The 25306-nt window shown below is 40.2% G+C and overlaps 1 protein-coding gene across 7 annotated transcripts in view; it reads left to right on the plus strand.

The window, feature by feature from the left end:
• Nucleotides 1-13118, plus strand: part of myo18aa (myosin XVIIIAa) — a 52155-nt gene extending 39037 nt beyond the window's left edge. For 5 of the 7 annotated variants that reach the window (XM_056271328.1, XM_056271333.1, XM_056271329.1 and 2 more), the window contains 9 exons: nucleotides 1380-1496; nucleotides 3542-3625; nucleotides 3835-3972; nucleotides 4289-4474; nucleotides 4741-4880; nucleotides 5106-5150; nucleotides 6421-6543; nucleotides 8559-9991; nucleotides 11966-12111. In XM_056271328.1, the coding sequence (XP_056127303.1) occupies nucleotides 1380-1496; nucleotides 3542-3625; nucleotides 3835-3972; nucleotides 4289-4474; nucleotides 4741-4880; nucleotides 5106-5150; nucleotides 6421-6543; nucleotides 8559-9978 (2253 nt within the window). In that variant the 3' untranslated portion in view covers nucleotides 9979-9991; nucleotides 11966-12111. Of the gene's footprint in view, nucleotides 1-1379; nucleotides 1497-3541; nucleotides 3626-3834; nucleotides 3973-4288; nucleotides 4475-4740; nucleotides 4881-5105; nucleotides 5151-6420; nucleotides 6544-8558; nucleotides 9992-11965 lie in introns of all 7 variants that reach the window. The other 2 variants (XM_056271330.1, XM_056271334.1) reach the window with 2 other exon arrangements.
• The last annotated feature ends 12188 nt before the right edge of the window (nucleotides 13119-25306 follow it).

A 25306-nucleotide genomic window follows, 5' to 3' on the forward strand; every position in this document is an offset into this window, starting at 1 on the left:
TACAAGCTGTTTGGCAATACAAAAAGCAGTTAATACCTGAAAATTCTTACATATATCCCCTTTATCTACGTGATATTGATTGATTAGTCATTATATGCAACAAATTCATCACCATTTCTTTTAGAAATGTATAGAGGAGAGATTGTGCCATTGAAAACATGGTTTCCTATGTAAGAAAACTAAGATTTTGTCCTCCAGATCTGTCAGAGCTTTCGTCAGGCAATATATATTTTTTGAGCAATATGTGAATAGAGCAAAATAAATGTGTCATGATTCACTCAAACTGCTGGGTAGAGAGAAATAACGAGCATGTAGTCATTTTCCGGCTCACTCAGGCTGATGGAAAAACCATTTAGAGTTTAAACTTTAAAACTCTGATAAAGAATCATGGTGTCCTAACCAAGCACAGCATGATAAAGCGTTAAATCCCGTCTCCTCCATGTTAATCTGAGTTGTTGCCCTAACAGACTCCGACTGTGACAGGCAACAAGACATTTTTACAGTTGCTTGGTTTTTATCCCTGCAGTGTCTTGCTATCTGGCCCCGCCCACTGTAAAATCTCATTGATCCAAATCCTGCTCCACATGGAATTTTAAACATCAAATATGTTCTGATTGGCTGTGATTTTGTCACTTCACATTTCACCTCGCTGAGGACAGAAAAAAGGGTGGAGATGAAATGAAAATCAGTGCAGCTTTACTCTTCTCTGATTACTCTTTCTGAATCTTTCTTCATTTGAAAGCACTCCCTTTCTCTCTCATCACTCGTCTACGGGCTCTTTCAAGAACCCAAAAACATGTTACTCAGTCAGAATGAAATGGCTCAGTTGTGGTGTGCTTGTGGTGTGGTTGATTTTATTTCTTATGAAGAAGAGATGATGTCAAATAGGAGAGTTTAAGGGTATAATCTCCTCGTCTCTGCCTTAACCAGAAATATGCAATTACTGCGTGTAATGACAGTGTTTTAGTCCCACTCTTGTTCTTACTCTAAAATGGCAGAAGCATAGTTGTTAAAACGTTGCAGTGCTGTGTGACTGTATTTCGAGAAGTGTTCTGTTATTAAAAGTAATGGGTTTTTTTGGTCAAAAAGATCATTCTGCTCTAAAAGGGTCACAGAGAGCAGGGAAAAACAACAATAAAATGCTAAATAAATAAGTTTTGTAACTTTTAAAAGGAATGAAAAGACATCATTTGTTGTTGATGTCAAAAGCTGTGCATCCAGTCAAACTGTATTTGGGTGCAGTATTTATCTGTCACATGGTAGAAGCTGTCAATTCAGACAGTTGCCAACATGGACAGGATGTGTTTCCTCATCCTTGAAAACCTGTGAATAAACTATTTAAGGTACTCATCCAACCCTGTCTGTTCTGTCTAACTCAGTTGGAGGAGCAGATAAGTCGTTTGCAGAGAGAGAAGAATGACCTGCAGTCTCGCTTTGAGGAGGATCAGGAGGACATGAACGAACTCATGAAGAAACACAAAGCCGCAGTGGCTCAGGTGACCTCATATATATATATATATATATATATAGTTAATACCTTTATTCAGCAAGGTTGCATTAAATTGATCAAACATGACAGTAAAAGATTTGTATGTGTCAAATCAGTGCTGTTCTTTTGAACTTTCTGTCATCAAAGAATCCTGAAAAAAAATATATGGTTTCCACAAAAATCCACATCAAATCAGCATATCTCATACTCTGATTTGATGCTCAAGAAACACTGAAGACTGAATGGAGTAATGATGCTGAAAATTCACAGGAATAAATTGCAATATTCAAATATAGAAAACAGTTCTTTTAAATTGTATTAATATTTCACAATATTACAGTTTTTACAGTATTTTTGATCAAATAAATGCAACCTTGGAGAACGCGACAGACAGAGATATATATCAACATTTTATCAGCCATGAAAAACATTTAAGATACTATAGCACAGATTAAGAATTAAAATGAACTCTTATAGTTACATACAGCGGGGGAAATAAGTATTGAACACGTCACTATTTTTCTCAGTAAATATATTTCCAAAGGTGCTACTGACATGAAATTTTCACCAGATGTTGATAACAACACAATGAATCAGTACATACAAAGAAACCAAAACAAATAAGCTCAGAAATTAAGTTATGTGTAATAATGTGAAATGACACAGGGAAAAAGTATTGAACACATGAAGAAAGGGAGGTGCAAAAAGGCATGGAAAGCCAAGACAACAGCTTAAAACTATTAGTAATTAAAAAGCAATCCAACCCCCTGTCCGTGCACATTAATAACAGCTGGTTCAGTCCCAACGGATGGCCTACAAAAAGGTCTCATTGCCAAGGTGTCACACAAGACACATCTCATGATGGGTAAAAGCAAAGAGCTGTCTCAAGACCTTCGCAACCTAATTGTTCCAACACATAATGATGGCATTGGTTATAGGCACCATTCTAAGCTTCTGAATGTTCCAGTGAGCGCTGTTGGGGCCATAATACGGAAGTGGAAAGACAATCATTTCACCATAAATTTGCCTCAACCACTGCTCCTCGCAAGATTTCAGATAGAGGAGTTAAAAGAATAATCAGAAGAGTTGTCCAAGAGCTAAGGATCACTTGTGGAGAGCTTCAAAAAGACCTGCAGATAGCAGGTACTGTGTTCTCAAAGAAAACAGTAAGTAATGCACTCCACCACCATGGCCCGTATGCACGCTCACCACGCAAGACTCCATTACTGAAGAAAAAAAGCATGTTGAAGCTCGTTTAAAGTTTGCTGCACAACATTTGGAAAAGCCAGGGAAATACTGGGAGAATTTAGTGTGGTCACATGAGAGCAAAATTGAATTGTTTGGATGCCATAATACACACCATGTTTGGAGGAGAAATGGCACTGCACATTACCCTAAAAACGCCATACACCTTGGTGTTAGCTCTTGGACAACTCTTCTGATTATTCTTTTCACTCCTCTATCTGAAATCTTGCGAGGAGCAGTGGTTGAGGCAAATTTATGGTGAAATGATTGTCTTTCCACTTCCGTATTATGGCCCCAACAGCGCTCACTGGAACATTCAGAAGCTTAGAATGGTGCCTATAACCAATGCCATCATTATGTTTTGGAACAATTAGGTTGCGAAGGTCTTGAGACAGCTCTTTGCTTTTACCCATCATGAGATGTGTCTTGTGTGACACCTTGGCAATGAGACCTTTTTGTAGGCCATCCGTTGGGACTGAACCAGCTGTTATTAATGTGCACGGACAGGGGGTTGGATTGCTTTTTAATTACTAATAGTTTTAAGCTGTTGTCTTGGCTTTCCATGCCTTTTTGCACCTCCCTTTCTTCATGTGTTCAATACTTTTTCCCTGTGTCATTTCATATTATTACACATAACTTAATTTCTGAGCTTATTTGTTTTGGTTTCTTTGTATGTACTGATTCATTGGGTTGTTATCAACATCTGGTGAAAATTTCATGTCAGTAGCACCTTTGGAAATATATTTACTGAGAAAAATGGTGACGTGTTCAATACTTATTTCCCCCGCTGTATGTGTGTGTGTTTAGACTACAAGAGATCTGGCACAAATCAGTGACCTGCAAACCCAGGTGGAGGAGGCCATGAAGGAAAAACAAGAGATCCAGGATAAGGTACCAAAAAATCCTCAAATACACTAAAAAAGCAGACACTCTCAACACAGTTGACACAGCCCGAAATCGACCCCTATCCCCTCATTTACCATTTCTTTCAGTATATAGTGGATATTGATTAGTGGCCAAAGCAGTGAGAGAACTGCGGTGGGTCAGTCGCTTGTGGTCTTGAATGTGACCTCAGTGTGTGTTTTTATTCTTTTCGGCAGCTTCACTCCCTGCAGTCACAACTTGAATTTCAGGAACAGTCTATGGTGGAGAAATCTCTGGTCAGCCGTCAGGAAGCCAAAATCCGCGAACTGGAGACCAAACTAGAATATGAGAGGACCCAGACTAAACGTCTGGAGGTGAGTCATGTGTGCGACTCATATTGTTTGACAAATTCATTTAATTCATAGCAAGACACTGAACCAGGGCTGTAGGTCTAGTAAATTTCCTTTAGTTTTAGTTCATTTTAATGTTAATTTTAGTTTTCATTCAATGACAGAGCACAACAAATTATTCCATGCATAATTTTCTTAGTGAATTGGGGGCTAAAACAACGTCCACGGCACATGCAAATATGCAACGGTTACGGCATCAATGGCCACAATTAATTTACAGTTTATTATTTTAATGAGCTCTTATCTTTGGCTTCTTCATCTGTCCATGTTCGACCTCCAGTCTCTTGTAACACGGCTGAAGGATAATCTGGAGAAGATGACTGAGGAACGAGACCAGCGTGTTACCAGCGAAAACCGGGAGAAGGATCAGAACAAGCGCATGCAGCGGCAGATCCGGGACATAAAGGAGGAGATGACTGAACTGTCTAAGAAAGAAACCGAAGCCAGCCGCAAAAAACATGAGCTGGTGAGTTCCAGAGCAGTATGGAGATTGCCTTAGTATCATAGCTACTATTATGAAGAGAAACTGCCACAATGCCACCTTTTATGAAAATGTACATACATAGTTCTTGCATAGTAACCATGGCTTAACTGTGGCATTTGTTGTAAGGCCAAAGGTAAAACCCATGGATGGCTCCTCATTACTATAAAATGGTTTCTATAAAACACACTATGGTTACTTTAGAACCGCAGTTCATTTTTCATAACTTTGATTGGTTGGACCTTTAACAGGAAATGGATATTGAAAGTCTGGAAGCAGCCAATCAGAGCTTACAAGCAGATCTGAAGTTGGCCTTTAAGCGGATTGGGGACCTGCAGGCCGCTATGGAAGATGAAATGGAGACGGATGATGATGACGACCTCATCAACAGGTATGAAGATTAGTCTCCTGACATGTTCCCATGGCAACATTTCTCTGAAGTTGATCAGGATGACCACTGCATGTTACTTTCGTTGACATGCACCTTTTTCAGTTCTTTTGCTTTTCTTTATCTTCTTTTGTTTCCTGTCTCCAATTGTATTTTAATGGATCAACAATTTACTCATTTTCCATTTTCTCCTTTATTTTCCTCTTTTTCCCCCCTTTTTTTTGGAAGTTTACAAGACATGGTGACAAAGTATCAAAAGAGAAAGAACAAAACGTGAGGATACTAAATGGTCTTTGTTTCTCATCTGTTGTTGGTTTGAGTTTGTAATTATATTCATTGTAAAAGCATGTGGAAAATGTTGTTGTATTAGTCCGCGGTACAACAAACCATATGAAGTCTTACATGGAAAGTATTATATTAATTTTTAGCTGAAATGGATTCAATAGTTCAATAAGTCATTTGATAATACAGCAGTATTTTCTTGTCTTCATGAGCATGTGCTGTACATGTTTAACACTCATTATTAACACCAGCCATCTTTTCATCAGAGCCCTCTGAGTCATGGAAAACCAATGGAAATATCAATATATATATTTAAAAATTGGGATTTCTAAATTTATTTAGAATTTCTCATTTTTTTAAATGAAAATTAATCTATAGACTTTTTTTATCCAATTGGGAAAGTCATGGAAATGGCATTAAAAAGTCAGGGAAATTGGTAATTTGTCAATAGATGTGGAAATCTATATATACTGAAAAACAAAGAAACTAAATGAATACCAAATGAATGCATTTAGAACTTTCCACTCCCCGAGCGAATTATGATTCAGCATAAAGTTTCCCAGGTGCTCTATGAATGCCTAGTGCATCTTGCTACTTAACAGTGTTTAGCACATTGTGACTTGTTTATGTGTGTTGGTGTTCAAGTGTAACTGCTTGGATTTGGGAAGGGGGGAATCCACTGCATTCGGTTGATTTGCTGTAATTGGGTGGAACTGCAATATGCAACCAAAAGAAGCAGATTGTCACAGTCGATTAGCATCAGAATGTGAGCTGTGTGTGTGCTTAAGCTTTAAATTGTGCGTGACGGTAAGTTGAAATTCTCCACAAACAGCTGCAGCCTAAATCCAATGCACTCATGACGTCCCTGGTTGTGAGTTTGTGCAATTTTTAAACATATTTATGCTTGAATAAGCTTTACTGTATATTCTTAAAGGTAGAGCCTGGTATAAACAGCAATATTTACTGCAAAGGCTCATGGTAGTGATATGACGTGCCAGTGCGTTCACAGATCTCCACAGAGAGAATGCAGAAAGAGATCTGACCTCGAAGTACGATGTGAATGGTTTCTCTTTCTCTTCCCATCTTCTTACATAGAGGCAGTTATTGTGGGATGGATTGAAATCCTCTTCTCCCAGATATTTGTTTTCAAACCACTTGTTGTGGCACTAAAAACTAACTGAAGTATCATAACCTTATCTTGACCAGCCGAAATGACCTTTATGTAATTTGCTATGTCTGATTGAGCTTCTCTTGTTATCAGTGGAGATGAATCAGATATGGACTCTGAGGTGGAGGACCGCGTGGATGGGGTGAAGTCATTGCTCTCCAAAAGTAAAGGATCCACTAAGACGCTCACGGATGAGGGCACCCAGAAAACCACCAGGTCAGTATGGAAACCCCTTTAGTTGCATATTAGAGTTTCATTTCAAGGCTTTAGATCATTTTACGAGGCCTGAGTTGGATAAATTAAACCACATTTAATGATTTTGGGGAACTAGTGACAAGTTTGTTTACATTTGATGAAGGCTATGTTCTTACTTTTGGAAGTACAGGTGAATATGTAATTGATCATTTGAAAGCTTTAAACACTTATTCCCCTTTCACACAGCGCGTTGATCCCGAGAAATTGCCGTAAAATTGCTAGAGTGCCTTCTGTGTGAACGCAAACACGTCCCGGGATTGATGCCGGGATAGGGACCTAGTAACATTGCCGGGATCAGTCCCAGAACGCACCCTGTGTGAACAAAACCCAGGACCAATGCCGTAAGGGGTGTGTCGTAGAGATGACGCACGTGCCATCGCAATGACGTAGTTATCGTGCGACTCTGTTGCTCTTAGAAGAAAGTTTGTGTTCGTCATCAACAAAGAAAGAACGACAAAAATGTCGGCAAACTGGAATGAAGCAGAGACCAGGGAGCTCATTACTATCCACGCTGAAGCTGAGATGCAAACACTTCCGCTGCTGTACCACAACATGTTTTCGACGCGTACGTTACGCCACGTCACCTCCTGACGTCACGTGTCTTTACGGGATTTTTACGGGATGTGTGTGAACGCACTCACAAATTCCGGAAAATCACTGGCAGTGTGAAAGAACCAAAATCACAACAAATCCCGGGACACATTATCCGTGTATTTTCCGGAATCTTTGTGTGAAAGGGGCTTAAGTGACAAAAAAATGTGTTTAGTGAATTTTAGTGTGCTAAACGTTATCTATATGGTAGGGGTTCACTAGCATATAGATAACGTTTAGCACACTAAAATTCAAGTTATACAAAATATTCTTTTAGCAGATATATGCATTTAATTGACAGACAAACAGACTTGTAGCGAGAAATTCTCCATAAGTGCATGTTAAGTGTCTTCATTGGTTTCATCCATAGTAAAAGCTGTCAGTTTTTGCTGGGCGCTAACTAATGTAAAAACTGGCTATATTAAGAACAAGCTTTTTAATACAGTATATCCCACACCAACTTCTTGTTTCAAAAGGGACTGTCAACACAGAAAACCATTTGTCAAACCATTCATGTGTTCTTTAAGACTTGTTTTATGATATAAATATTATAACATATTTCCATAACTTCAGTCAGGAGTGAGCAATAATCATCTAACTTTCATGCAGTTTTCAAGTTCCTAGAGTATTTAGTCCAAAATGTGCAAAGAGAGAATTATTGATGGGTTTTAGTTTGGTTACATCACTTTTCTTGTCTATTCTTTAATGAACTCTAAATGAATATACTATATTATCATGGGTTACACTTTATTTTAAGGTGTCTTTTACAGTGTAATTAGACAATTAAGTACTAAGTAATAGTGATTAACTACATGTACTTACTATATAATTAGGGTTAAGGTTTGGTTCAGGGTTAGTTGCATGTAACACCACAATGTGTAACAGGGAGTGTGTAATAAAGTGTCATGTTTGTTAGTTTTATGACCAGAATAATCCCTGCCTCAAAGTTTTCTGTGCAGAGCTGATTGAACAGTCGTTCAAAGAGAATAAGCAGCTTTTTTACAGGATAAAAACATTGGGGGGGCTACTGATGTGGTTTACCAAAGAACCAGCCAAGACTTGCATATGACCTCTCCATCTGTGAGAAGTGCTAATAAGTGCAAGACAGCATTTGATGATCTTAGATTCATGATTGTCTCACCAGGAGCTGCTGTTACTGTTCTGTTCCTCAGTAGTATTAGTAGGGAACTGTTACATAACTGCCATTAGGAGTTTAATCCTTTTAAGTTTATTCCTGGGGTTAGTGTAAAATATGCTCCTAAATTACCTCTCAAATCTCTTTCATTCTTTGAATTCATGTTTATCTCTGTCACGGGTATCATCCTGTTTCATTCATTGATCATCTGCAATTCTGCCGCTTTTAATGTGTTTTCTGTTCGTCTCAGACACCCCAATGCCGCTAATGCTGATGTGAAAGATATAAAAGAAGTGAAAGAGGGAAAAGAGGGGAAGGAGGAAGTAAGAAAAGAGTCAGACGAGAGCCGTTCAGTGTCTGTGATGAGCTCGCTCAGCTACAGGAAACGCTCCCATCAGAAGGATGAGAGTTCCCTCTTCAGCGCCCTTCGGGAGCAACCGGACATGCCTGACCGATTGTCGTTACGCAAAGCTAAATCCGTCGACAGGCCTCAGACTGGTGATGACCTGGATGACCGGGGTTCAGTGATCTCCCAGGCTTACTCAGAGGCTGCCAGCAGGGCCAGGAAAGGCCTAGACCGTCGATGGACCAAGAGCAGTCCAGAATTTGACAAGGAGTCCATGGTGTCCTCAGTGGCCCCCAGCCGAGCTTCCACCCGCCGCGGGATGGACCAAGATGATGATGCTCGGTCTGGTGTGAGCAGCTTCAGTTTAAGACGTAGTACTTCTTGGGTGGATGAAAGCCGCAGCGATTACGGGTCAACGAGTGCCAGTCTGAGGCAACGATCTAGAAGTCGCAGTCCTGGGAGCACTAGCGTCGGGTCTCGAATCTCCCTGGCTCACAGCACTCGACTTAGTGAGTTCGGAGTTCGTTTGAATAATGATGATGTTGATGATGATGATGATATTGACTCTGTGAGTGTAGCCGCATACAGTCCACGCTCAGTGGGCCGTAGTCTGTCTACTCCTGCCCAACTACGCTCCTCTGAGAACCCACTGGACACCTCTGATGTTAAACCTGTGAGCCACCGCAACTACCTGGACCCCGAGCTAGAAAAAGCTATTAATGAAGTCCTGAGCTTCAAGCCAATCAAATTCAAACGTCGTAGCTTAGAAGACTCAGATGAAGATGAAGAGGAGAAAGGCGGTGGTGCAGGAGAGGAAGAAGAAAGGAAGAACATCAAGAGTTTGCTGCAAGACAAGGACGATGAAGGTCTGGGCCACAGCGGGTCGAGTTTGAGACGCTCCGCTTCAGGTTCTGCTGTAGATTCTGGACGTTCTGGAAGCTCGTTAAGTTCCTTTAGCTCCAAGAGCAGCAGGAAAAAGAACAAGAAGAAGAGCAGGCGTTCTGAGTCCGACAGCTCCTCCAATGAGGATCACACTCGGCGGCGTTCCAGAAAAAAAGAAAAGAGAGGTTCCAGAAGCTCAAGGAAGAAAGAATCTGGATCTTCCAAATCAGAATCGGAGTCTGAATCATCATCTTCAAGCTCTGCATCAACCGTTTCGTATCGCAGCTCGAACAGCGTTAAAAGAACCCCGGGTAAGAAAACTTCTGATGGGTGTCCGGAAAGTGATGAAGAACGACCCTCCAGCAAAAAAGAAGTGAAGAAACAGAAGAAGAAGATGGATAGCCTGGTTATGAAGTATCTCTACAAGCCTGACAGTGAATAAGGATCTTTATTAGGTGACTCTGGATGGGCCAGTCAAAGATTTGATGTTCTCAAGAAGCTCCAAACGCATGATGTGTTCTGCAGTGTGTTAAACTCTAAACTAGAGCCCACCCGATTTATCGGTCTGCCGACATTAACGACAAAGTCATTAGTAAAGATTATGCAAAAGTATTTAGAATATAATATAGAATAGAACATGCAATGCAAACTAGTTTGGTTACAGCTCAAATGTATCATTCCCATTCTATCATTCACCCCACACCTATATATATATATATATATATATATATATATAGATTCTGTTTATCTATACTGTATTCTATATACAGTACCAGTCAAAGGTTTGTACACACGAATGGGAAAGTGACTGGCACTGTACTATAATATACACATACATAATATTACTACTGTATTATAATATACACATAAATAATATCGGCCGATATATAGATATCGGGCTTTTTTACTCCCTAATATCGGTATCGGCATCAGCCCCAAAAAATCCATATTGGTCGGGCTCTACTCTAAACAGTGTTACGATTTTAATAAGCTCTGTCAAGAAATGAAATCTAATGATCTTGTTTGTGCCACTGGATGGAAAAGCATGCCCTGTCATTGAAGCTTAAGCATGGTTTGGGGTTAGAACAATGTCACAGCCAGATTCAAATTGTGCCCACATACAGTAGAGTACTAACACAAGGATGCTTGTCTTGATTTCACCAAGTAGGACATGTTCCTTGTTGGTTCTGGAATAACATGCTATCAATCAGATCTTTGCGGTAAGTTAGACTTAGAAATTGATTTTGGAGCTTGCAGAACCTTATCATTATCAACCATTTAATTTCAGGGGTAATGGTTTGGGATATGTTAGGTACTTAGGAAAGGATAAGTAAAGGGATAGGGTTAGGACTTTTTGTTCCAGAACCAACAAAAGATGTTCCAGGAAAACGTAGCAAGCCACAATTAAAGTACACAAAGTTTTAGAGATATTGCAAGAGTTTAAACTGATAATTCAGCAGGACCGGAGTGATATTTTGGGCACTACTGCAGATGTGCATTTACATTTACATTTACATTTAGTCATTTAGCAGACGCTTTTATCCAAAGCGACTTACAACTGAGGACTAAACCAAGCGAGTCATCGTGAAGAGGCAAAAACAACGCAAGAAGTGCTCAAAATACAAAGTTCAGCCATAGCTCGGAGTAGCATAAGGCAGGCAAGCGAGGATTTAGAGGAAAGGATTTTTTTTTTTTTTTTTTTTTTTTTAAGTTAAGTGCTCCCGGAAGAGATGAGTTTTCAGTTGTCTTTTGAATGTTGTCAGGGATTCTGCATTCCGGATGAGGGTGGGGAGATCATTCCACCAGCATGGAACCGTGAATGAGAATGTTCTGGAGAGTGATTTTGTGCCCCGCTGTGATGGTACCACGAGCCGTCGCTCATTGACCGATCGTAGGCTTCTGGTAGGGATGTAGACTTGTAGTAGTGAGTGGAAGTAGGAGGGAGCTGAACCTGTGGTCAATCTGTAAGCAAGCGTCAAAGCCTTGAACTTGATGCGAGCAGCGAGTGGTAGCCAGTGCAGAGAGATGAGCAGAGGAGTGACGTGGGCCTTTTTGGGCTCGTTGAAGACCAGACGAGCTGCAGCATTCTGGATCATTTGTAGAGGTTTAGTTGCACATGATGGAAGTCTAGCCAGAAGAGCATTGCAGTAATCAAGCCTAGAAATGACCAGGGCCTGGACGAGAAGTTGTGTTGCATGCTCAGTTAGGAAAGGCCTGATCTTCCTGATGTTGTGCATAGCAAACCTGCATTTGTGAGCAGTCAGGGACATTCACTCATGACCTTTGTCCTGCTATCGATCTGTGCATGGCATTGAGCACATTTGACCTCTCACAAGGAACAGGTCTGCACTGAGTGTGTGGCTGTAACCTTCTCTTTATCTTCTGCTTATTTCCTGTTTTTAATTTTTTTTTGTCTTTTTATACTCCAGCCCCCCTCTCTACAGACTGCACTCAGTGCAACACGACGAAGACAACACTGGACCAGAGAAAGACACTACACAAACTGGAAGAACTAACATTAAAGACAGCAATGGTGACAGCCAACCTTCAGAAAGCTCTGCGTAGATCTGATCTGCTGCTCACATGCACTGAAAAATGCCTCTGTTTACCTCTCATCTACTCTAGTACGAACTCACTTCGGACAGTTCATCACCGCTGGTCTCCATATACCATGTGTTTTACAGTATTTTCTCTGCAGCTGTGTGGCACATATATTTATTTAGATCTCACATCTCTGTCAATCAACAACCACTCAAAGAAAATGAAGTAATATATTGTGAAAAGGAATGAGAATCTTTATCCAATGTGTAATGTTATTTTGAATGGTTAGAGCAGTGGTTCTCAACCCTGGTCCTGGCAACCCCCAACACTGCACATTTTGTATGTCTCCCTTATCAAATACACCGGATTCAGGTCATCAGCTCATTAGTAGAGACTCCAAGACCTGAAATGAGTGTGTCAGACAAAGGAGATCCTCAAAATGTGCAGTGTTGGGGGCGCCAGGACCTGGGTTGAGAACCACTGGGTTAAGAGTGACTGCTTCATGACATATTTTGCCTTGAGTTTGCTTGAATGAACTGTTTAGCAGAGCTTTACTGTAGTTTGCAGTTAATGAAATAGGGTGTTTATCTTTCTCTCCTTGGCTTCTTTATGAGCTGATGAGCTTCTGTTAACCAGAGTAAGTTAATTTAGCACTGGTTTTCCTAATGGCAGCATTTGAGTTTATTTTCATATGGGGGTGCATTATGTTTGGGCCTTAAATTACATTTATACCCCTTAAGTTAATATAATTTAGTACTATATAATTTAACTCAGCCAAAATTTATTATTAATGGGAGTCTAATAATTTCTGATGTTGTTTCTGTGGGTATGTGTGGTGTGTGCATGTGTAGAGTGTGTGTTTGTGTCCTCCCGTTTTTCTATGCATTAAATGAGACTTTTATTATGAAAATTCACGCAAACTAGACTTTTTGTCTATGGAGTAAGCAGTGGCTTATGCAGTAAAATTATATATAAGAGCAATATATATGCAAGAAAGAGTTTTGCATTCATTTTATTGTAAATAAAAGATGTTGATCCATTTCCATGGCTGTGAACTTGATTTCTGACAGATAAGAGTAAAGAGTGTCAGTACAGAATCAGCCTTTAAGTACCGTATACCTGGAAGTACAATAGAGATGGATGATTCAGCCAGTTCTTTCCATTTGTTGTGTAATATGCAACAGACAGTTAATAAACAGAGTACAGGCAGTTAGGCATGTCAGCTGAGGCTGAGATAAAGGTTTAGCTGGTTACCTTTAGCAGGTGGCCCCTGCAGGTAGATGCCATTATGGAGGTCAAAAGTGTGTCCATATTTAACAGTATCTTTTTTGGATATTATATTTATTATATTATACTGTATTCATTATATTTATTATATTATAGTCATCAAGTTTTTGGAGGGCTCTTAATTTGGAGGGGGTTTCCTTAACTGCAGCAAGAAGTTTTAATATGATTGATCAGTCACATGGCAATTACGGCTCAGATTTGGCTGCTCAAGGTGGCAGTATCCATGTTGTGTACTTTCTAAGCAACTGTTCTCCAGGTATGTTACATTTCCTTGATCTAATCCCATCCAAAATTCCTATGCAATTGGCTAATAAAATAGCATAGAGCATCATAACTCCTCTCCTTTTATCACAAACTGCCTGAAACATTAACGTCTTTTAAATATAAAGTTTAGAATCCTGGCATAATACCGAAAGTATAATAGGTCTTATTGACTTATAATTATGTGAATGTGTTATTTTCATTATATATGTGTGTGTTTGTGCGTGGCCTAATGTCCATTTTTAAAGAGAAATATTATATCAACCGACTATTGAGGACATTTCACTGGTCCTCACTAGATAAAAAGGCTTATAAATCAGCCAAAACATGTTTTTATTTAAATCTAGTGTTTTGCACATGTTTCTGTGAGGGTTGTGTTTAGGGGTAGGGGTAAGGGTTGGGTTAGGTGATATAAAATATCATTAACCTGATATAAAATCAATGGAAGTCTATACAATGTCCTCATTGATATAGTGAAACAAACGTGTGTCTGTGTGTGTAAAATTGTAAATAATTTTTAATTCATATAAAGTTATCACCATTATGACAACAGCTGGGTTACTATTTTTTATTAAGAAAATGTAGCTTATTTTCCGAGGTTTAAAAGAACATCTGTCTAGCAGAGTAGAATGAACGCAGTGTGCAAACACAAGAATAGCATTTAATCCCTGGAGTCTCCAGGGGGCCCTTAGATAAACAGCGCTGTGGGAACGCACAGGAGAGGCATGCTGGGATTTCCCACTGCTTTGTGTTTGGGCTCATTCACAGTATCTGACTTCTCTGTTCTGATGCCTGTTCACTGATATGATGCTCTTCAGTGGAAAAGTTAAACCTGCAGGACACTACGGTTTAAAGCCTCCCCTGCTTTGTCTCTTGATGAGTATTAAAGAAATTTTATAGCTGGATGAAGCATATGGAGCGTTGATTTCATCTGTCAGAGGAAGTTCTAGATGTATACTGCTCTAGAAGAGTGCTGTCGTCACTCTGTGTAGGCCTACTGATGTGTGATGTATGATTTGTTTTGCATGCTTTATTCTGGTTCCCAGATAACTAAGTGAAATGTTGGCCAACGGTTTGGTTTGATTTTGCTAGGTTTTTAAATTCTTCCTATACTTTTTTTTTAGTAATTGTAAAATAATGCATATTTTAAATTCAATGTAACGAATAATAGCCAGACCTTCATTTCTTAATTTGACAAGTAAATCGCATCAAAGATATGCCATTCTACAAAGGCCAATCAGATTGGAGGACGTGAATTAAAAGCCCGTTCACACAATGAACGAGAACTACAGTAACTATAAGCATAAAGTTTTAGGAAAATCGTAAACGAAGTTCAGACCACTAGGCCTACTATAATGATATATATATTTTTTTTTACAGGTGATGAATGCTAAAAACACAGCCAATCATAATCCATCTGGTTTAAAGCGTGCTGCTGTTATCTTAAAGTCTGCATGAAACGGAAGTTGCGATTTCTTCCCGTATTGTGACGTATATCGGAGTGAAACTGCTCCTGCCTGCGTTTTTCGCTTGATATTTGCATGAAGTTTAGAACTGCCCTTTCTTCTTCAATTTCTTTCTTCTGCTGAACACAAAAAATATATATTTTGAAGAATTTACCATACTGTGGGAAGTCAACGGGGCCCATCAACTGTTTGGTTACGACATTCTTCAAAATATCTTCTTTTGTGTTCAGCAGAAGAAAGAAATTCATACAGGTTTGGAACAACATCAGGGTGAGTAAATGATGACAGAATTGTAATTTTTGGGTGCACTATCCCTTTAACTTTTGTTTAATGAGTATTATGTTATTCTGACAGATGCTGGATTGTTTCATAGATGTTTTAATATCACATATAAAATTCCCAAGTCTCAGCGAGTTTAAACTTCTACTAGAATCCCGTGATTTAACACCTCTCTGTTGCTCTCTGCTGATCACGGCAATCCCAAAGCTAATTAACATAGCCCTCTCTGGGTTGAGGATGGATTTCTTCCGCTTTAGATAATGGTCTTTTAATGTGTCCATTGTCAGACAAAGTCAATATAAATGTACTTTATTATTCCCCCAATAAATACGCGCTGATCTTCTTGCTGTGTAGTTCCCGTTTGGATCCCCATTTGAAGTGCAGGGAATGTGTGTCGTCTGTTGACTGATGTTACCGTTGAGAGGAACGTGGGAACATCAGGAATCATGATACAAAGAGGCTAATCGTTTTTTAACAGCTTTCTTTGTTTACAACTGAAGGGATGGGAGACATAAACTATTTGCAATATGTGAAAGAATTATTCTTAACTAAAAATACTCCATTTTTATTATTCATGTATTAATGGTCTCTACAGTGTTGAGATCATAGATCCCCCCCAAAGACATATGTTTCAGAACTTTAAACTGCTTAAAAGCACAAATTAATTAGCCATTTAATTCCAGAGTTCATTAGCAGAGCAGATGGAATGAATACTGTAGGGTATATAGACAAATGATTCATCCAGATTACCAGACTGTTTCAGCACCAGTCTTCAGAAATTCTCCACTATAATAAATTCAAACATTATATCCACAGGAAGATTTAAGTGAGTCAGTGAGAAATTTGTTAGTCGCCCTTGGCAATGCTATATATCAGTGTGCTCACCTGCTATGACGCTTCTTTCATATTTCATGTTCAGATTAAAAAAAAATAAGATTTAATGTGTATTTGTTATTTATTTACAAATGTCAATGGACCCTATAACACTATATACTTAGTGTTATATCACATTGGCATTGACAGGAACACAGAAACATGAAGTGGTCTTTGCATCTGTCTCAATGTTATTGTAGATCTACCGTGTAGAACGCAGAGACAATAAACCTTGACTCACTGCAACCTGTTCAAACTGCTGACAAAATGCATCAGCCAGGTCCAGTCCAACCCTGCAGGCCAGCTGCCAAGCCTTTCCCATAAAGATCAGCTAATGAAAAAGCTGCTAAGATGGTTCCTATAGACATCTTCGTAAATAATAAAACCTGAGGCTTAAATGAAGCCCTTTCCAACAAAATGTCCTCTAGTCCAGCGATCCTGCAGTGTAATACTGGGTGTGAGATTTCTGAAGGTGTGAAGGTCAGTGATGGTTTAATAGAGCATGATTCTCTTGGTAAGTGAATTATCAGTGCTGTGCCATAAATCACTAGAATTAATCAGTAAGTTACCCCAGAGACTCATTTCACTAAGGCACGTCTGTCAGAATGACCTCTGACCTTTATAAGGCCTGGGGCCTCATGTACAAAGACTTGCGTTGAATTCATACTAAAACAATGCGTACGGACAAAGCTGTAAATGTGCGTACGCACAAAAAAAAGCAGATGTATGAATCTCTGCGTACGAAGGATCCCACGCATATTCTCTTTGTACATCCCAATTAACGTAAAATTGAGCGCACATGCACGAGCACAACGCCCCACCCAGTCTCCTCCCCCAATTAAATTAATTTAAATATGGTAATTAGTCCAATTTGGCAAAAGAAACCTGCAAAAACATGGCTAAAGCAAGCAAGAAACGAAATTTCACTGAAAATGTCTTCTATGTGAATATATAGGCCTAGTACAGTGTAATTTATTCCTGTGATCAAAGCTGAATTTTCAGCATCATTTCTCCATTCTTCAGTGTCACATGATCCTTCAGAAATCACTCTAATATGATGATTTGATGATCAAGAAACATTTTTGAGTATTATCAGTGTTGAAAACAGTTGTGCTGCTTCATATTTTCGTGGAAACCATGATATAGTATTTTCAGGATTCTTTAATGAATAAAAATTTAATTCAAACAGATATAGAAATCTTATAATCTTTTGTAACATTATAAATGCATTTACTCTCACTTTTAAACACATTCAATGTGTCCTTGCTGAATAAAAATATTACTTTCTTTTTTTATCTTTACTGACCGAATTAATGAAGTTTATTTTTTATTCCTAGTTAAGCCAACGCTGCCATTGCTAGACGGGTTGTATCAGTTTGGACATGCTTTATATAGCCTATGTTCTTACTTAATTGCATAATATAATATTTTAATAAAACTTGTGTGACAATATGTCAAATAATTTATCAATTACAAAATTATAAGCAATATCTGACAGCTGGTGGTGCGATAGAACAATTCGTAGTGTAATGTTTGCCACTTCACTTTATTGCCTCTATGAGTCGCCAACGGACAAAAATCACGACAAATGTACGTACGCCAGACATGAAGTTTACTTGGAGGAACGCACATTCTTACGTTAATTTCACTGTTAGTACATCTGGCCGTGAACGTGAAAGCTGACGTACGCCGTGTTTTTGTGCGTACGCAGTGTTGATACATGAGGCCCCTGGTACTTGTTTGAGGGAAGGTCATATATTCTACTTCCAGGTGGTCATTTGGCAGCCGAGCGACTGCCATTATAGCTTCAGGTTTTATAGACCTCATAGGTTTTAGGCAATATGGGGTGCAACAATAACCTACCACTTTTTTTCTAATGGTCTTCTTGATTTTCCCACACAGTCATTTGTCTCCATTAACATTTATAAATGATGCCATTGAATCAGTATTATGAAACTATTGACTATTAATCATAACCTTTATATATAAAATACCATTTATTTGAGGTTTATTGCAAAATATTCAAGTATCTTAAGTTGACTGAATGGGAGTTTGAATCAATTACATAATTCGCAATGCTTTATAGGAGTTGTAGCCACTAACTACTAAGCTCTTGTACCACAATGCAGAATGATTTAGAATCAAAGAACATTGTATAACAACCTTGGAAATTTGTCTTTAACGTTTCTATGTTATCTCTAACAGTCAATGAGAAAATTAATGTAATTTTATTTTCCCAACTCTACTGTTGCACTAGTGTAGTACACGGGTCATATAATATTGCACTTGTTACTAGTATTAACCATAGGCCAGTAGGTTCGACTATGGAGGTGTAATAAAGACAAAACTGGTTAAATAATAAAGTAAATCTTTATATTTAAATGAATGACTGGAGTAATTGTTGATATTCAAAAGAAAGGAAAAACAAACAAAACAAATTGTCAGTTATTTTTGTTCAATGTAAAACCACAGTTATAGTGATTCACTTCAATTCACAATAAGTGAACAATTTCACTTGACTCTTTTGTTTGTTCAATCAGTTTGGGTTCACCCTCTAGGCTATACAGATTCCTAGAATACTACACTTTCAATATAAAATAGAACCCCATAAACATTGATAAATGTTCACAATTGAAAAGTTTGACAGTTCACTAAATCAAGTTCAAACATAAAATAAAATGTACAAAATGCAAAAACAACAGTTCAGAAGAAAACAATTCACATAGGTCAGTTCAAAAGACTCATTTGAACTGTTCAGTTCAAAAGGTTGAGTTGGAAAAGTTCACTTCAAATTCGTTAGAGGATCCGATTCAAAAGATCCGATTCAAAAGATCCGATTCAAAAGACTCAGTTCAGAAAATCCACAGTTCGTTAGAATCGCGGAAAAGTGATTCAACAGTTCCAGAGAAGATCTTTTTGCACAGAGAAACAAAATACTCTGAGCAGTCTTTCAAAAATAAAACTCAGTCCCGTTTAGGAAAAACTAGCAGGCAATCAGAACATTCCTACCCAATTCCACAGGTGTTGGATTAACTCAAATCTCGCATCAAGCATTAACGTTCATCTCGCTGGGAAGGCTCGCCATCTTAGGTCGTAATGCTGAAAAGAACGCAGTTCCAGCGTAGCACAAAAAACCTGACCAAATCCAAAGAAAATAGATCATATAAATGTCTCCTATTCAGTCCTCTCTGACGATTTTAACTTGTACACAAAGTTATGCTGCTGCTCGTCTCACAGTCACGCAGAGAAAAGAAAATGGATTCGCCCATACAGCACTAACGTGGTGGGGCGGGACTTCAACATAAACCTCACGTAATTGGACAAATCAATAAAATGTCAATCATCACACTGACATGCATTTCTTTTTGATTTTATATTTTTTCTTACACTTTTTTACTAATTCTGATTAGTTTATTATTTTAACAATTCTCTAATTAATTCCTTTTTATAATTCATTAGCAAAATTATACAGGGTTACATTCTCCCCTCTTAAAGGTAAGCAAGTCTCTTTGCGTTTTGTCCTTTACTTGACCCTTCAGTAACTTTTAGGCAGCACTAAGTCAGTTTTAGGTAAATCAGCAAGATTCATTGAATTAACGACTGCCTCACTCAATGACTGGAACAAGTTTTGGACTACTGAGGTAAGGGGATTACCCAACTGTGGGTAATGGAATTTCTTTGGAGGTTTTGGGACCCTGTTTGATCTTCTTAGGTTTTGATCTGCACTTGATCTTGCATATGCATTAACTTGTTCTGTTTCTTCTTCCAGATCATGAGCATCCGGGGACATATCTTTTTCCTCCTCATCACCAGCTGGATCGGATGATGGTAAGTATCCTCCTTCAATTCCATTTCCTGTTGGTACAGTTTCTGGTACTTCAGGATCTGTAGGTTCATACATTTCTGTCACCTCTCCTAAACTCTCATCCAATGGAAGAATGTAAGCTGGACCGTTCACAGGCTGGGGTAATTCTGTTTCATGAGGTAAATCTGGTTCCTGAGGTAAGTCAGATCTCAGAGGCAAGTCTTTTTCTTTTCCATCAGCCACTTTTGACTTTGTGGTGTCATATGCATAGGTAATCTTTGTTTTTCCAGTAGGAATTCTACTGAATATGCAAATTTCATCCTCTGAATCCGATTGTTCCTCATTTAACAGTTCTCTCTGTCTTTGGCTTCGTGTCTTAGGCTTGGAGATGTTTACTTGATCAGGAACACTCTCCTCAGAAACACTCTCCTCAGAAGAAGTAAGGAAACCACAAGGTAATAGTAGATCCCTGTGCAACACTCGTAGAGGAACATCCTTATCTTGTGGACGAACTTTATAAACTGGCAGGTCTCCTACTCGTTCCACTACTATATGGATAGTAGACTCCCACTTGTCTGCGAGTTTATGTTTTCCCCTGATTCGGACGTTCCTCACTAGAACTTTATCTCCCACTTCAAGAGTTGACTCTTTCACTCGTTTGTCGAATCTGTTTTTATTCCTCATTGCAGACTTTGAAGCGTTTTGAGTGGCAATTCGGTAACTCTCTTCAAGTCGGGCTTTGAGACTTTGGACATATTTGGAATGTGACTCATGGACAGGTTTTTCCACGGGCAGCCCAAAGGCTAAATCCACCGGTAGTCTGGGTCGCCTCCCAAACATGAGCTCATAGGGCGTGAATCCCGTTGTCTCATTTTTCGTGCAATTGTAGGCATGCACTAACGGTTTCACAAAGTCATGCCAATGCGACTTATCCTGTTCCTTCAAGGTACCCAACATGTTTAGAAGCGTCCTATTGAAGCGCTCTACGGGATTACCGCGAGGATGATAGGGAGTTGTCCGTACTTTGTGAATTTTTGCCATCTCGCAAAGCTCTTTGATAAGTTTAGATTCAAAGTCGGCTCCTTGATCGCTTAGTATCCTCTCCGGGAAACCGTAGTGGACAATGAATCCATCCCAGAGGCACTTAGCCACAGTCCTGGCTTTCTGGTTGTTGGTGGGTATGGCAACTGCATACTTGGTGTAATGATCCGTCATGACAAGTACATTCTGGACATTACTTCGGTCTGGCTCAATGGAAAGAAAGTCTATACAGAGCAACTCAAGGGCCCGTGTAACCTGGATGTTGACCAAGGGGGCAGATTTCTCTGGCAAAGCTTTCCGCTTCACGCACCGTTCGCAGGTCTTAACCTTCCTCTCAACATCAGCACTCATCTTTGGCCAATAAAAGCGAGAACGGACAAGGTCGAGAGTGCGATCTACTCCCATGTGGCCCATCTGATCGTGCAGGCTCTCCAGCACCATTGCACGGAACTTAACAGGTAACACCAACTGGTAAGTTGTTTGATCGTCCAACTGTCGTCGTCTGTACAGAACTCCATCCCTCAATTCCAAGCGGTTCCACTCCCTCAACAACAAGGAAAAGTCTGGACATTCATACCTCACCGTCCGGCATGGCATCTGGCCTTCTTCTAAGTGGCTAATGACTTGGTTCAGGACAACATCTTCCCTTTGTTCACGTTGCAGGTCTATACCAGTTAAACAGGGGACTGCAGACTCATCTTCAGTCAGGTCTTGAGCAAAACAATTAGGAATAACCTCCTGTTCCATTGCCAAGGACTCCACTAGAGCAACAGAAGTTCCACATCCTTGCTGAACCAGATGCTTGTCCCACACAGCTTGTACAACAGCACAGTCCATGACAACACATTTATCTCCACCCAGATGCTTGTCGGCGAATTGCTGTATCCGTTCCAGTTCCTTTTGTGATACCATGTCATTGATCAGCTCACCATGGGGACGTCTTGATAATCCATCAGCATCTTGGTTTTGCTTTCCTGCTCTATAGGTCAGATCGAAGGAGAATGTGGCTAATGCTGATAGCCAACGATAACTTATGGCATCAAGCTTCGCGGAAGTTAGAATGTAAGTAAGTGGATTACTGTCGGTTATGACAGAGAAGTGATTGCCATACAAGTAGTCAGAGAATTTCTCGGTCACTGCCCACTTTAAAGCAAGAAACTCCAACTTATGGGCAGGGTATCGAGACTCACTTCTAGAAAGACCTCTACTGGCGAAAGCTATGGCTTTTTTTTCTCCATCTTGCTCCTGATATAACGCAGCGCCAAGGCCTATGGTGCTCGCGTCTGTGTGTAGGATGTAAGGTAAGGTCGGGTCTGCAAAACCAAGCACAGGAGCACTGGTAAGTTTGGAGATAATGGTGTTGAATGCTTCATCACAAGCCGTTGTCCATCGGCTCCCAAATGACTCTTTTGGGTTAAAATAGCTTCCTTTCAGCTCACTGTTCATGGTCTTACGATTCAGTGGGGCATAACCAGCAGTTAATTCATTTAGGGGTTTCACTATCTTGGAATAATCGCGGATGAACCGTCGATAGTATCCCGAAAATCCCAAGAATGATCTTAGCTCTTTTAAGTTCTTTGGTTTTGGCCAGGTCTTAAGAGCACTGATCTTTTCAGGATCCGTCGAGACTCCTGTCTCCGATATGATATGGCCTAGGTACCGGACTGAAGTCTGGAAGAATTTGCATTTTTCTGGGGATAATTTCAACCCATACTCTCTTAGTCTTCGCAGTACTTTTAGAAGCCGTTCTTCATGTTCCTCAGGGGTCTGGGAAAACACTATTAAATCATCAAGGAACACCAAGACCTCGGTGAGATGTAGATCCTCCATGCACCTTTCCATCAAGCGTTGGAAGGTACTTGGTGCATTGGTAATTCCTTGAGGCATCCGATTAAATTCCCAAAATCCTAAGGGACAAGAGAAAGCGGTTTTGTATTTGTCAGACTCCTCCATTTCTATCTGGTAATAACCAGACTTCAAGTCCAGAACTGAGAACCATCGAGAACCCGTTAAGGCAGAGAAAGACTCTTCGAGGTTAGGCAAAGCATAGGAATCTTTCACAGTTTGTGAATTTAGCTTCCTGTAGTCCACACATAGTCTCACGTCGCCATTCTTCTTTCGTACGACTACGATTGGGGACGCAAACGGAGACTCAGATTCCCGGATCACTCCTGACTCTTTTAACTCTTGCAAATGCCGTCTGACAGCAGCCAGGTCATGAGGGTGGATAGGGCGTGCCCTTTGCTTACAAGGGGTTTCGTCAAACAGCTTGATGTGATGCTTGACCTTGGATGTTCGACCAAAATCAAGGTCATGTTGCGCAAAGACATCAGACATATCACTGAGCTTCTTACTGATTCTATCCTTCCACTCTTTGGGCAACGGTGAGTCCCCAAAGTCAAAGGTAATCCCTGCTTCGGAACAGCTTTGACCAGCAGGTACAGATCCCACCTTGCGTTCTTGAGGGATGATACTCTCGATGGCATGCACTTCAGCAACCACAGCATTTGGCTGCAGTACTACATCCCGATGCGACTCATTCCGTAGCTGGACAGTCAACTTTTGCGTGGGGAATGGTGGCGCTTGAACTACACCTCTTGAAAAAAGAATACCTCCAGGGAGGAAGGAGTTTGATGGGGGCTCCAGAAGAACACATTCTTTAGTGGATAAGCAATTCACATTTGTTTTTCCACAGAGAGCAACGGTCTGCTGTGCTGGAATCACTACGGGCTCCTTGCTTTGTAGTCTCACCAATCCAAGGCATCCATTGGCATTCTGTCTATGCCGTAATTGCAGAGTTTTGAGCACAGCACTGTACCCGTATCGTGGAGAATGGTGTTCAAGGATATTCAAGTTAGAACATTCAGCATACAAAGAATCAAGCGTATTCATCCCGATTAAGACTTGAGATTGTTTTTCTGGTTTGAAGTCAGGAACGACTAGTGCCAGTGTGGAAATTTCAACCTCAGATCCGACCATGTCCTCTGGAAAAGTTATTGGAATTTCGACATATCCTTTGTATGGAACTGGCTGACCATTTGCTCCACTGACCTCAAGCAGAAGATTCAGGGGCTTGATGGGATGATTAATCAAGCAAGCTTGGTAAACGGACCAAGGAACTGTGGTCACCTGCGACCCTGTGTCAAGTAAGCAATGACATTCAGTTCCTGAGATTTTTACTTGCGCTGTACACTTGGATCCGACCAGACGCTGAATACGGAATTTGTGGTGTGGGCCTGAATTTATTCTGGGGGGACAACTTTTAAGTTCACTAGCTCCAGTTTGTCCCGCAACTGGAACTGTTAGGCGTTTAAAGAAGCTGCACCAACGTGACTGTTCTCTTGATCCCACTCTTGTTGCTTCAACCGCAGTTCGTTCCTTTTCTTTTCAACTAGCCTGGGGTTCGGAGAATTTTCGCAGGTAACAGAGATGTGGCCATCTTCACCACATCTGAAACAGTAACCAGGGCGTGGTCTGGATTTCGTGACAGGACCACCGGTTGACTTAGACGGTTGTTTAGCAATAAACTCAGGAGTGCTAGGAGAGGGTGAAGTCTTATGCTTGGGTTTGACAGTCTTTCTGGACTTCGGGAGGGTCAGTGAAGTTAACTGTTCCTTTAGCTCAGCAATTTGCTTCTTCAATTCAGCGGTCTCAGACAACAACTTTGACTCATGAGGAAGTTTGTTTGAAATGGCAGCATCTTGGCTATAAGCATGAGCAGATCTAGGGGATGGCTGCGGTTTCTGCTTAGAAGCACTGATGTGGGTTCTCATGCGCAACCATTTCTGTGCACTCTTGTCTTCTCTGGTTCTAAGGGAACGCAGTAAGTCTTGGAAATCGATAGGGTCATCTCTACGAGTTTCGAGACGAAGCTCAGAAATAAGGATGTCATCCCAGCAGCCTCTGCAAAACTGCCGTAGGAGATGATGGTTGGCCTCAGACGATTTAATCCCACCTCCTCTGACTGCCTTGCTCAAAGCAACTTGAAGCCTTTGGAGATAGCTAGATGCTTTCTCTCCATCATTCTGAAATGTGTTCATGAATTTTGAGAACAACTCATCACCATCATCGATCGCACCATAAGCTGCATCAAGCACATTAAGGTAAGCTCTGGGAGAAACACGGGGCCCTAAAGACTTGACAATATCAGTGGCAGGAGGTAAGAGACTCTCCATAATTCTCCTTACCCTTTGTAAGTCAGACACAGAAGGGTCATC

This window comes from Rhinichthys klamathensis, unplaced genomic scaffold (assembly GCF_029890125.1).
Source record: "Rhinichthys klamathensis goyatoka isolate OS25496 unplaced genomic scaffold, OSU_Roscu_1.1 h1tg000314l_1, whole genome shotgun sequence".
Classification (NCBI taxonomy): Eukaryota; Metazoa; Chordata; class Actinopteri; order Cypriniformes; family Leuciscidae; genus Rhinichthys; species Rhinichthys klamathensis.